Source organism: Fistularia commersonii, chromosome 20 (assembly GCF_037954325.1).
Source record: "Fistularia commersonii isolate RoL2024-O1a breed Wild chromosome 20, RoL_Fcom_v1.0, whole genome shotgun sequence".
NCBI classification, from domain to species: Eukaryota; Metazoa; Chordata; class Actinopteri; order Syngnathiformes; family Fistulariidae; genus Fistularia; species Fistularia commersonii.
The window spans coordinates 12,444,111-12,457,389 of NC_141303.1; the positions used below are offsets into that span (position 1 = coordinate 12,444,111).

A 13,279-nucleotide genomic window follows, 5' to 3' on the forward strand; every position below is an offset into this window, starting at 1 on the left:
TTCTCCTCATGTCTGCATTGGGGTTCTACTTTTTCCTCCAACAGTCCAAAAACTTGCTGTTGGTTCATTGGAGACCCTAAATTGCCAAATGTGTGAATGAGACAGTGAATAGTTGTATGTCTCGACATGGGGCCTTGTGATCAACTGGCAACCGGTTCGAGTTGAACCCTGCTTCTTGCCCAATAACAACTGGAATAGGGATAATTGCCTAATAAGCAGTAGAGATAATGAATGAATGAATGAATGAATGAATGAATGAATGAATGAATGAATGAATGAATGAATGAAAGGTCTTGTACCGGTGTACCAGTTCCATTCCGGCACTGCTAATAAAATTGAGTTCAATTGTCTTTCTCGTGGGCATGTGGACATCGTAAAGGTGGCACTATTTTTTTATAATTCACACTCTTAATGTGTTTCTGGTTGCAGATGCTTCTGCGACTTAGCTGTTTTCCCATGATCCATTATCCAAACAAGGAGAATACGTGATACCTTCTGTCCATCGAAAATCTACCACCAGAGCCGGCTGGCCTATTTGGCAATATAGGTAAACGCTAAGGATGCCGTGCCCTCCAAGGGGCGCCACAAAGCCGGGAAAAAAATTCACCCTCAACATAATTCTATCAAAACTAGCTTTTACTATGCATTACTATACTAATGGCCAATTAATAATTCTACAAATGATAATACTGAATAAGTCTCCCTGTGCTGCCCCATAGCAACTCCTCTGACTGATCGGTACTTGTTTGCTCTCTGTGGAGGAAGGGGCAGATTTATGGATATGATCCCTTGTAGCAGTAATTCATTACTACTACTATTATTTCACTTATTAACAGGATCTTTAACTTGCAGGTAGTATATTTAAATTGCATTTCAGATTTATTTTTTTTTTTTGCAATTTGTTAACAATGTAAATTGGGTAAAATGTTATCTATATTCCAATTTCTTTTGCCAAAACAGTGTAAACCTTAAGCCTCTAATTGTGTGTGAATGTGCGTCTGATGCTGTCTCCAGATTTGCCCCCTTTCGGGACTCCATCGCTCTGCAGGCCTCACCTGTGACGACGCTGGGGACTTTGGTCATGAAACTTTTAACGGTTCTGATAGGCACGCCATCCGTCTCATCCTGGATACGAGTGACAATGTCTTCAATCTGTAGTGGAGAGTGGATCAGGAAACAGAAATTGAAATTGAAATTTTCTGCATTTGTAATTAGATCTGCATCATGTTAAGTGCTGAACCTTATATGCATAAGACAGACAGGCGGAAGGACCTGAGCTGGAGCGTTTCATGCCAGTCTCTGTTCCTCCAAGATGTACAAAAACACCATTCTCCCAAACACACAGCCTTCTAATGTACAATGAAAGGCATTCAATTAATTTTTAATCCTGTTGGATAAAACTTCCAGGAAAACATCTATTGCAGCACTACATCTTCACTGATGTCTCTGTGCAACCCAGAAAGCTGTAAATAATAAATACAGCCAGTAAAGTCAAGCCTAACCTTTATAATTCAATGAAATACTAGCCTTCAGCGATGAATGTGGCCGGTCTGATAGAATCATAGGGCATGGAAATGGTGACTAAATCCTTACTGAACTGTAACTTGTGAGAAAAGTAAAGGTGTCAAGTCCCATAAACCTGGGTATTATTTACTGTTTTACGGTGCTGCAGAGATGCATGTTGTTTTTTCACGTTTTCTCTTATATTGGTCAAAGAGGATAATGTAAGAACAATCAAGAGTACTGCACAAATGAGGAGCTATATATAAATAATAATAATTAATCCCCGTGGGGAAATTCGTTCTCTGCAATTAACCCATCACGGATGAACCATGAGCAGTAGGCTGCCGTCCACCGGTGCCAGGGGAGCAGTCAGGGGTTCAGAGTCTTGCTCAACAACAGTTTGACACACTAAGAGGAGCCGGGAATCGAAACAAGAATGTTCGGTTCCAAAGATGATTAATCTACCTCCTGCGCCACGCCTCCCCTGTATACAGAAACCACATGTTTCTTCTTTTTTTAAAAAAGCAAAACAGTCAATACAGTCTTGGGAAAAACACTGTCCACCATCTAAAAAGCACCAGTGCACTTTCTATGCGTGACTTTGTGCCTAGTACTGTATATTGTCAAAGTTCACGTGACCTTTTTTTCAAAGCGACAAAGATGCTGTAAGACACACTGAATGCACAACTCTGGCAATGTCACCAAAGTATATCGAAGTCTCACATTAAACCAATTTTTTGGCCATTTGTTACCAAATTCAAATTAATATCACAAAAATACGCAACAATGCATGATTTCTTCAAGACTTGTTCAAAAATTTTAACAAACATTAAGGACACAGGTTCATACGAAACGCAACTCATGTTAAAAACCCACAAATACACATATTGCTGTGTTTGGCTTTGTCATTATCAAATGTATTTTATTACAAAATAGCTTTATATTAGGTCTATTTCTGACCCTGCCACAGCTACTTTTCCAGCATGGGAGTGAAATATCGAGAGGTACCAACCCCCAGAGAGCACCCACCATTGCTCACTGTGATAAAACAGTGGTGGTACAAAAGGTAGAAAAATACCAAGCTTTTAAGCGCTGGACCGCCAAAGTGTTTTAGCCTCTACTTCTAAAGAAGGAGGAGGCTGAGGAAGAGGAGACTGGCATGACAACTGTAGCTCTGATAAAGGCAGGTGTACATCCTGTGGAGACAAAATGTCAGAGCCGGCTTCAAGGGGCAGCAACGCCAGCTCTCATGTAACCGGGTAACACACTTTTGAAAGAAAATGACCTCTAAATCACAGAGCTCAGAGACAGTGACAGACCACCCTGCTAGATCAATCACAGGATAACCGAAGGGCCGGCTGGAGAACAAGTCATTTTCATTCAAGGATGGCCTGACACTGTAAGTCGCTAATCTGAAGGGTGAATATTACAACCAATTATAAGAATGCTCTGTTGACAGAAGAGTGCTCTGACTGTCCCAGTGATCAGAGGCTTTGCAAATAGATTTTTATTGCTTTTGGGATTTTTTTTTTTTTTTTGTCTTCAGCCTTGAAAGTGGACGCTCACTTCCAGCAGATGTTATAGCCTGGAATTTAAATGCAAAAGGGAAAACCACAAGATTCATATTTTCTGTGTTAATCACTCTTCCTGTGTTCTCCCTGGAGTGTGTTCTATAAGAGAAACTCTGTAACTTTTGACCTCATTGTAATACAGTTAATTAAAGCTTACACTAGCATTATAACACATCCACATGATATCACGGGCAAAGCAGCAGTCACAACAGCAGCGAAAAAAAAGATATCAGCACTCTGAACAGTGACTCACGTAATCTTTCTTATTCACCGCGGCGTGGAGCGGAAAGGCTTTGTGTGATATGCAAATGCGACGTGTGAAAACAGAAAAGGAAAAATGGATTCCCTCGCAATAACATTCCCAAGGACAACACTTGAGTTGCTGCACACAGCAAAACCCTGCCCAACTGCAGAAAACCCATGAGGCTCCTTGGAAAAGTAAGGTTAACAAAAAGATTTATAATATAATTTTACTTCTCACAGTTTGACTGGCAGTTTGGTCGACAGCTCTCACCATAGCTGCGGTTTTATTCGCAACACTGTATGTATTGCATCCACAGATGATGCTACCCAGGAGGTTCCGTGCAAAGACGGTTGGACCCATTCAAACAATATAGATTTAAAATCTTCGTCGTGCACTATTCATTACATTCCCTCCAAGTTCCCTTCTTATATTGCTCGGAGGTCTGGCCTTTACATTGGATGTCTCTAAGAGCCGGGATCAGAAAGTTAAAGCCTTGCTTCAAGGCTGGAGCGGTAGCGGTAGCGCTAGTGGGTCGGTGCGGTGGGCTGCCTGTTACCGAGCTGACTGGCAATGAGAGGCCATTCACTGATTTGACTCCTTCAGTATATCTGCATGTTGCTTTCATACAAATCTGCACAATCAAGTGATTGCAGCACCCCCCACCCCCACTCCCCCTTCGGCTCCAGTGGCACTCGCAAGGTGACGAGCAACACTCAAACGCAAAGTCAAGTGATGCAAAAGGAGCGGGTGATCGTGCGCTGATGGCTGGCTAATCAAAGCTGCTCTAAGACTGTGCATGCATATGAAGCAGCAACAAAAATAAGTACCATGATGTGACCGGACGGAATTGTTTTCTGATTTGTTGTGAACCTAAATGCTGATGTTCGCTGCGCCGCAAATATGAAAAAATTAACTTTCTGTTCTGTTCAAATTAAATTTTCAGACGTTGATTACTTGTTATCCTCCATGTTATGTATTAACGTACAGTATCAATATGTTTACGCCCCATGCCCTCATCTGAGTGAATAAAGAGGACATTGCAAGGAATACGCATTTTCATTGAAGAAATATATAATTTCAATACATTACTGTTATTAAGAAAGAAAAAAATATATGTATATTTTTTGGAAGGGTGTAAGGACACTGACTGATAAGTCTCAAAAGAATCTGAAAAACAAACTGAAAAGGCATTTTTTTTCCCAATAAAATGAAATCAATTTCAAGATATTACATTGCTGGAATTGCTCAAATTTGTTTCAGGAATTAAAAAGAATTGTTGCTTTCATCTTTATTATGCATATATCCTCTGGGATGGTTTTTTTTTTTGGTCCTGCACCTACAACTTTGAAGATCAAGCTGCACCTGCATGCCACCCACACAGTCCCTCACCCCAGTATTTCATGTTAGAAAATGTAGCATAGGTTGATATAAAAGAAATACACTTTCAAAGAAGATCATTTTGTTTTTCACAGAATGAAAAGTTGGAGGCAGAATGACAAAATCTCAAACAAATGTATCAGTGAGGCAGACTGGAAAACAAAGAATTGAAAAGTTACACATCTGACTCAACTTTGCCTTCTTAACTTAGATTTAACAAGACTCCGCCTCTGTCAGATATTCCTGGCATGGCGTGTTGGTTACTTTATTTCCCCACCTGACCCGCTGTGACTGGGGAAACTCATTATCCTGGTGTCAAATCTGGCCTGTAAGACGTGGTTCACAACATCACAAGCTTTGCAACCTCCTTGTCCTTTTAAACAACTGTGTCCTGAGCCCTTAGAATGGAAAGCAGCTCTGTTCTGTGACTGGCAGCTCTGGCGTGACGGTATTAGAGGCTGACGTTCTGCCAGATTTCTCACACGGTTTCGCATCCTGTTGCTGCCATAGCTTCCCAAATACCCAAAACAGATTCCGTGTTTGCTGTCAAACATAATAAAAGCCTGTGTGATTTAAAGGAAAACAGTGAAAATATGATAGGGTGGTCTGGCAAAGCCGCTGACACGCCTAGTCCTGGAATCACATTCCGTCACTCGACAACTCAATACAGTTCCGAATGATAATCGAGTTTATGAAGCCTGACTGCCGCAGTTTGGATTTTTTACACTTTATGATAGGAAAAAAACAAAACCCAACCGACTGAGAGCATAAAGGTCTTCAAACAAAGATATGGAAATAGTGCATAAAGGCTAAAATATCTGCATATATTCTGAGATAACAGAGTCAAGCTGGTTCTCCATCAATTCTTCATCATTCCTCTTTGGCTAACATGAGCTTTTATTATCAGTCAGACCTCCTTGTGTGGTCTATAACACAATGGTATTAGAGGTTCACTACTTAATGTTACTGTTCTAGAAAAAGTCAAAAGAAGTTAAAAAAGCAATTTCCTATAATATACTTGCTTACTTTTTATATGCCTCAATATATTGTAGCGAGTCATGAATTTTGGGGTTGCTGGGAATTTTGTGGGTGTGGTTTGGGGTGCAAGGAATTCCATTTATCCATTTATCCATTTATCTGGAATTGACGGAAACAGAGGTATTACAGGCTTGTGTGGCGTGGATGTGGCCAACAACAGCTAATGCTTACTAAATGGACATTTTACCGTCAACCAGGTGTTTTTCCCAACTAAAACGCTACAATATTTTTACTTTTGCTGCTCAAAATATATATCTACTTTTTAATATGAAATGCATTCTATTAAAGTTAACTGAAAGGTCTACATATATGCCGCCATACTATTTATATTCTAAGAACATTTTAATTCAAAGTCTTAAATTTCAAAAAAAATCAGTTTCTATATTTCATATGTTCAATAGTCACAAATCAGTGAAGCAAAATATTAAAATTCTCATATGTTTTGCTAACAGACTAAGAAGCAAAATTAAACTGTTGAAAGTATTACAAGCATGGAATGAAGTAGACTCATTTATTAATTATCTGTACTAGTTATACTGCAGTATAAGGGTTTGCAGAGGAACGGAAGCCTATCCCAGCTGTCATTGTAGTGAGAAGGGGGTGTTCACACTGGAAAGCGCAACAGTCGATCACATGCATGGCCACATGTCGAAACATTCAACCATTCACCCTGCCACTGACACATCTGCGCAATTCAGGCTCTCCAATTAACTTTCTGCATGTTTTGGACTGTGAGAGGAAACCATAGACCCCTGAGGAAGCCCACGCAAACACGGGGATAACATGCAAACTCCACAGGGAGAGGCCCCCTGTCGGAATTGTATTCTTGCTGTGAGAAGGCTCCTGTATGAAAAAGATGAAAACTAGAAATTAACATTTTCATTCCTTCATCAAATATGAAATCAGAGTATCAAACTGCAACCTGTGTAGATAAGCACAGAAATTAGCGTTTGTATAATCTGGCGAAAATCAAAAATAGGTGTGTGTATTTATGTGTATGTGTATGCATGTAGCTGTATATATTTGATGCCACGTGAGGTTCTTTTTTCACCGCTGACTATATTCACCTGCTGAGTGTTAATCCCACAGCTACGGTTGCTCAGAGACCTCGACAGCTCTGCGGATACCGCAGAACTCTCTGATGCAGGTCATTCCGGGTACAACCCAACGCCTGCACTTCAATTTTTTTATCCCAGAGGGTGCTTTGCTGTTCTTTGCATGTTTGCCACGAATGATCAGATTTGGATTTAAATTTCATTTTGATGTATGCAATGAAAAAAGATGGTCATGTTTCGTGTTTTTCTGTATTACTGAACAGAAATACAAATCAAATTCAAAGTAATCTGACCGGAAATTATCTCAGCAATGACTTCACTCTATTTGATTGGAGGAAATAAAAAAATTAAAGCATATAAATAATAAATCCAAAAGGAGTTTGGAATATTATGAGTTACGAAGGTCAGGATTTTAAAAAAGATGAAAAAATTAAGGAAAAGAGGAGGTTTTTTTGATCGAGACACCAATCATCTTCTCCACTATGTCCAGAATGAAAAGAAAATGTCTAGAACATAATGAGATTATTCCCAATGCTTCAACTATAACTGAAATATTTTGTTTTATTATTTGTGTTATGACATGGAAGTCGCAGGCAATACATCTCCTCCTGGTTGTGTAAGCTGAGCGACAACGTTAAGAAGATACATGGGATAAAGAAATAAATGTAACTTGGTTGTTACAGTAGATCATTATGCCAACACTGGTCACAGATTATCTCAAAGCCATGACAGAGTTGTCTTCAGCTACACTCTCACAGGATCTTAAATAGGAATATGGCCAGATTCCCCCAAAAAGCCTCTTGGCCTCTTGTTTATTGCCCGTAAAGTCCACGAGCCTGGATGGTCTCAGTGGGAGAGCACTAAATTTATGGAGAAAAATTATCATAAATATGTAGTAAGAAATTATACTGTGGAAGACTCTGTACTTCTTGCCTTGGTGGTGGGAACAACATACAAATATAAAAATATATATATTCTATCGTAATAGGATAGTTAATAGGAAAAAAAATCAAATAAGCCTGTACCCAAATAAGGATGTCAGTTGACTACATGATTTGGATTGTTCTCCCCGGGGCTCTTTTCGGTGTGAGTGTGTGTGTGTGTGTGTGTGTGTGTGTGTGTGTGTATGTGTGTGTGTGTGTGTGGGGGGGGGCGTTCTTTCCAATCTGCATTATAATAGGTCATATACACTGAGGATTGTTTCCCTCTTACATTTTATCAGTCACAAAGCGAGAAGAAATACATTTGGGATTCATGAAAACGCACCAAAAAACCTATCGAAAATGCCCAAAAGAATCCCGTAGAGTAACATTTGCAGGACCCTGAAACTAGCAACACATTAGACAGGTAAAGTCCGACTCTGCCAAATGAGAAAAAGCAAATAAAATCAAAATTAAAAAAGGATAATGGTAGAGGAAGGGTTTCTTTCACTGACTATTAACTGCTCGACTAATAGCCCTGCTCCCTGGGGTTCGAAATATTTCATTGAGAAGAACAAATAGAGAACTACAAGACTGCTTTAACAGACAGAGACCCCCCATCACTGTGGCTCAGCTGGTAAAGAGGGCCTCTCCCCAATCAGACAGTTAGACAGTTTAATTTCCATCTCCTCCTCTCTGCATGTTGAGGTGCAACAAACCTAACCCCCAGTTGCTCCAACGACCTAGTTAGGGCCTGGCGTGCATGTGAATGCTATTTAAATCGCTATACAAGTAGGGGCCTTCCCAGTAAAATGAGGATTTGTAATGACCTACCACTATATAATCCACAATTATATATACAGGACTGTCTCAGAAAATTAGAATATTGTGATAAAGGTCTTTCTCTTCTGTAATGCAATTAAAAAAACAAAAATGACTTTTTCATGATATTCTAATATTTTGAGATAGGATTTTTGAGTTTTCTTAAGATGTAAGCCATATTCAGCAATATTGAAATAATAAAAGGCTTGCAATATTTCAGTTGATTTGTAATGAATCCAGAATCTATAACATTTTTGTTTTTGTAATTGCATTCCACAAGATAAAGAACTTTATCACAATATTCTAATTTTCTGAGACAGTCTTGAACATATATTTATTCACATATGCATGCAAGCAATGAGACACTTCTTACTGCAAATGAATTTATCTAATTCAACAAAGTTCTCCTCAGTTCCCTGAACACAAATGTTCAATAGCCATTTTCCGTTTCTCATTATTTACCGCGTGTTGACCTAGCAATGGGTTAAAAAACCCCCGGGGTCAATAAAGTATTCAAAACAAAATAAATAAATACAACGCCATGGTACAGTAGCCTTGAAATCATTTTAGAGCATTATATTATGGTAAAATTTATATATATTGGCATCATGCCCCCTCCCCGGAGCGATTTAATGAAGTGTACAGTTTGTATTAAAACGTATAAAAATAATGTTTCTATCGACTCTGCTAGCAATGTCTGCGGCGGTACTGGATTCAGATGTACACAAGCTAAATGAGCTCCTGCATTAAAGGGAAAATGATCATTACCACAGTAACATGTCATAGTGGTGGTGTTGTGTGAATGCCCTATAACCCAAAAATGAATGTTTCCAAATGAAACAAATAGCTTGTTGACGTTTAAACACCTGTACATGCAATACTATCACAGAGAAAAGAAACAGGTAATCCTGTGGTCATCAGAATCTTTAAACTTCTGCCCTTCTGGTGAAGGACACTAGCGTCAACCTGGTCAGGGTTCAGATGAATTTCATTGAAAATAAGCACGTATGTGAGTGTGTTTGCATGTAGGCTACTGTCACATATTGGCACACAGCGACATCTCAAACACCATCGCTATTCACCTAGAGTGGGTGTAATGACTCAAAGAGCGGTAAAGTTGTCTGCCTGCATAACACGCGGCTTTACATCTGAAGGTCACACACAGAGGCTCGCTGACAGCGATGATGAGTCTCACTGGTTTCAGTCCAATGCATCCGCCAGCAGGCTGATGTGACTGTTAATGGAAGTGTAATGACAACAGGATGGCTTTTCCGCAGTTGACTGCCAGAGCATCTCTGCCTGACAAGTGAGGGGATATCATCCCGGAGAAATTTACAGGGAGCGGACGGGATTGTTGACCACAGGAAAAAAAAAAAAATGTGCCATCAAGTCTGTGCCTCTGGAACGATCTATGTTCTACAAAAACAGCCGGGGATGAAGTAGTCCGGAATCCTGTACAGCAGGGTTAATTCTATTGTCTCCTTAATTCTCCAGCAGGACCACTGATCATTTATACGAAAAATAATGTTCGGTCCATCAGGATGTCACTGCAGCCTCTTAAGGGATGATGTTATTTCGTTATACACTGCTCAAAAAAATAAAGGGAACACTTAAAAAACACATACTAGATCTAAATGAATGAAATATTCTTATGAAATACTTTGCTCTTTACACAGTTGAATGTGCTGACAACAAAATCACACAAAAATGATCAATGGAAATCAATTGTATTAACCCATGGAGGTCTGGATTAGGAATCACACTCAAAATTAAAGTGTAAAAACAAACTCCAGGCTGATCCAACTTTGATGTAATGTCCTTAAAACAAGTCAAAATGAATCTGTGTTGCTTCCTGAGTGGACACTATGATTTCACAGAAGTGTGACTGACTTGGAGTTACATTGTGTTGTTCAAGTGTTCCCTTTATTTTTTTGAGCAGTATATTTTTGTCTGTTATCTCAAACAGTGTGCTCCCAGTCATCAGAGGAAAAAAAGGGTCCAGACTTTCACAAAAGGAAAGCAACACCGGAACTTTGTGTGCAATAAAAACTGTAATTGTCTATTGAAAAAAAATCTATAAATCTATAAATGAAGCCACCATTTTTTCATGGCGGAGGCCATGACAAGAAAAACTTGTCCCATTGATATAGCACAAACGTAAAAAAGGAATTTAGATGGATGGATGGATGGATGGATGGATGGATGGATGGATGGATGGATGGATGGATGGATGGATAGATAGATAGATAGATAGATAGATAGATAGATAGATAGATAGATAGATAGATAGATAGATAGATAGATAGATAGATAGATAGATAGATAGATAGATAGATAGATAGATAGATAGATAGATAGATAGATAGATAGATAGATAATGAACAATTACACAATTTTAAAGCTTTGCCCTAATTTTCCTTTAACTGATTGGCTTTTGAGCAAGCGTGTCTGAGGCCAAATCATCGGCTTTCTGAAGAACAAGGGGACAGCAGATAAATTCCAAACACCTGGCAGGGAAAATGCAGGACTCAGTAATACCGGCAACAGTTTTTTTGGATCAATGTTTTATACTTGAGATACATTAAGTAAGAGGCTCACACAGTGGAGGTGAGGAAGAGGGCGTTTTTTTTTCTTTGATCTAATCACAGAGCAGCTTCCTGACCAGGCTTCCAGCTCAGCAACATATCCTGTATTCTCCACACTCGCCTGTCACCGCGTCCTGGGATAAATCCTACCCATGAGCATGTGTGGATGCTTCTGAAAATGACCTTAAGCTCAGTTTGTAAAAGGCAGCCATAGTCTCTTAGAATTCTACATCCTCACAGCTTTAAACATTTGTAATAGACACGGGTGTGTTTGGGCAGCACAGTGGTTAGTGCTTTCATCTAACAACAATAGAGTTTTTTGTTACATTTCATGCAACATTAAAATTAACATTAAACTCTATCTAATAGAGTATCGGCGGTGTAAGTCGGTAAAACCAAGGCATGAGTGGTAGAAGGGAGTTCAACTGGTAAATTGCAGAGTTTACTGTAGGCAGAAAAGGGCACTCGCTGGTGCTGCAAAGAAAATCTGGGACTGATGGAATCCCAGAAGGGCTAACTGCCGCTCTCACCGCATAAGCCACCGTGTATTTTTAGCTTCTATTCAGCGGAGCTTTAAAACCCCCATCTTTATTGTTTTTACAACAGTAATCTTCACCTTGTTACAGGAAGATGAGTAGCAGAGCCGAAAGAACGACTTTTGATCTTCCGATTACTACTGTTCACTCTGTTCACCTGCAATACTTGGTATTCATTCAATGTAGTAATTTCATTCATGCAGTGCTTCTTGGAGAATCTCTTATGTATTTGCACATTTTAGCCACTATTACAAAATATAGGATACTTTAACACACAATATTTAAAAACTTTGTTTTATTTCAATAGCTATAATGTTTACTATTTTTTTTTCAATTTTTTTTTCAATGCCTCCGTGGATAGTGGGGGTTGTACATTAAATATGCCATCTATTATTTGTTTAAGCAAAATGAAAGAGATGAATTCCAGAAGGACAAACGTTACCTAGAGGTCAGAGTTCTCACGGAAGGTGGTGATTGAGTTTGTTGTATGGCAGCAATCCGGCCAGCTGCAGATGCCTGAGCCGAGGCACAACGCTCCATGGGCAATAATCAGTTCAGACAAGTATTCAGCACTCCCAGCGAGGGACACCGACCGAGCTGACCCTGTGACTGGAAGCCACACACAGCCATATCTGACAGAAAGTGAGTAATCATCGCAGGAGGAGGCTGATTATCTTCTTTTCTTCCCCTTCGCTCATGGGAGCCCAGACACACACTTGGCCAACAGCAAATACTAAGGTTGTATGAAATAGCACTTTAAAATAAGTTTACTTAACTATCTTTGAATTACAGTAGCAACTATGTTTTCCAACATGATTTAGCTTTGCACTAAAAACTGAAATTGATCGTTTTTAAGATGCAGAATAAAATAAACTACACAAAGATGCCGAAAATTGGTTTTGATGATGCAGTTATTGGTATGACTGTTCAAATAATCCTCAAATCAGTTTACGCTAAATATTGTCGTGAGACAGCATCACACAGCAGTCAGTTTGTTAATGTTCAGAAATCCAATGATTGAATCCATTCAAAATGAAATGTTTTAAAAACATTCATGGTGGCGCGGTGGTTAGCCCTTCCAGCCTAACAACTAGAAGTCCTTGGTTTTGATTGCCTGTCTGCATGGGGTATGTATGTTTTCCCATGACTGTGTGTGTGTGGGTGTGTGTGTGTGTGGGTGTGTGTGTGTGTGGAGATGGGGGGGGGGGGGGGGGGGGTGAAGTGAAAATAAATGCCTAACTAGGCTGTGACTATAAAGACAAGTGAACAAAACTTAGTTGTGGCCGAACAGTATAATGTGGGAATGGGATGTATGTTGTGAAAATAGGATACAGCAACTGTGGCCACAAAATAATTAAGCTGAGGGAATAAGATGTATTTCCTGTATCTGTATCCCTGTTGCTGACTACAGGAGAGGCAGTAGAGATAAAGAACGAATGAATTGATCTCAGTTACACTGTAAAGTTTGGATCCACAGCATCTTCCTCAGGCTGTCCATAAACTGAGTTTAGAAAAAGCAGTGAGAAAACAGTCATATTGGGCATCTCTGGCACCATGATTTGCTGTTGATGATATAGCACTGTGCACACACACATTTGCAAAATATTACATGCCAGACATAGTTGCAG

The 13,279-nt window shown here is 39.5% G+C and overlaps 1 protein-coding gene across 2 annotated transcripts in view; it reads right to left on the bottom strand.

Annotated features, from left to right (window-relative positions):
• The window catches only part of LOC147222974 (regulator of G protein signaling 6-like), an 81,108-nt gene that overhangs the window by 24,615 nt on the left and 43,214 nt on the right, over positions 1–13,279 (bottom strand). For both annotated transcript variants that reach the window (XM_086166627.1, XM_086166626.1), the window contains exon 3: positions 1,056–1,152. In XM_086166627.1, the coding sequence (XP_086022753.1) occupies positions 1,056–1,152 (97 nt within the window). The remainder of the gene's footprint in view (positions 1–1,055; positions 1,153–13,279) is intronic.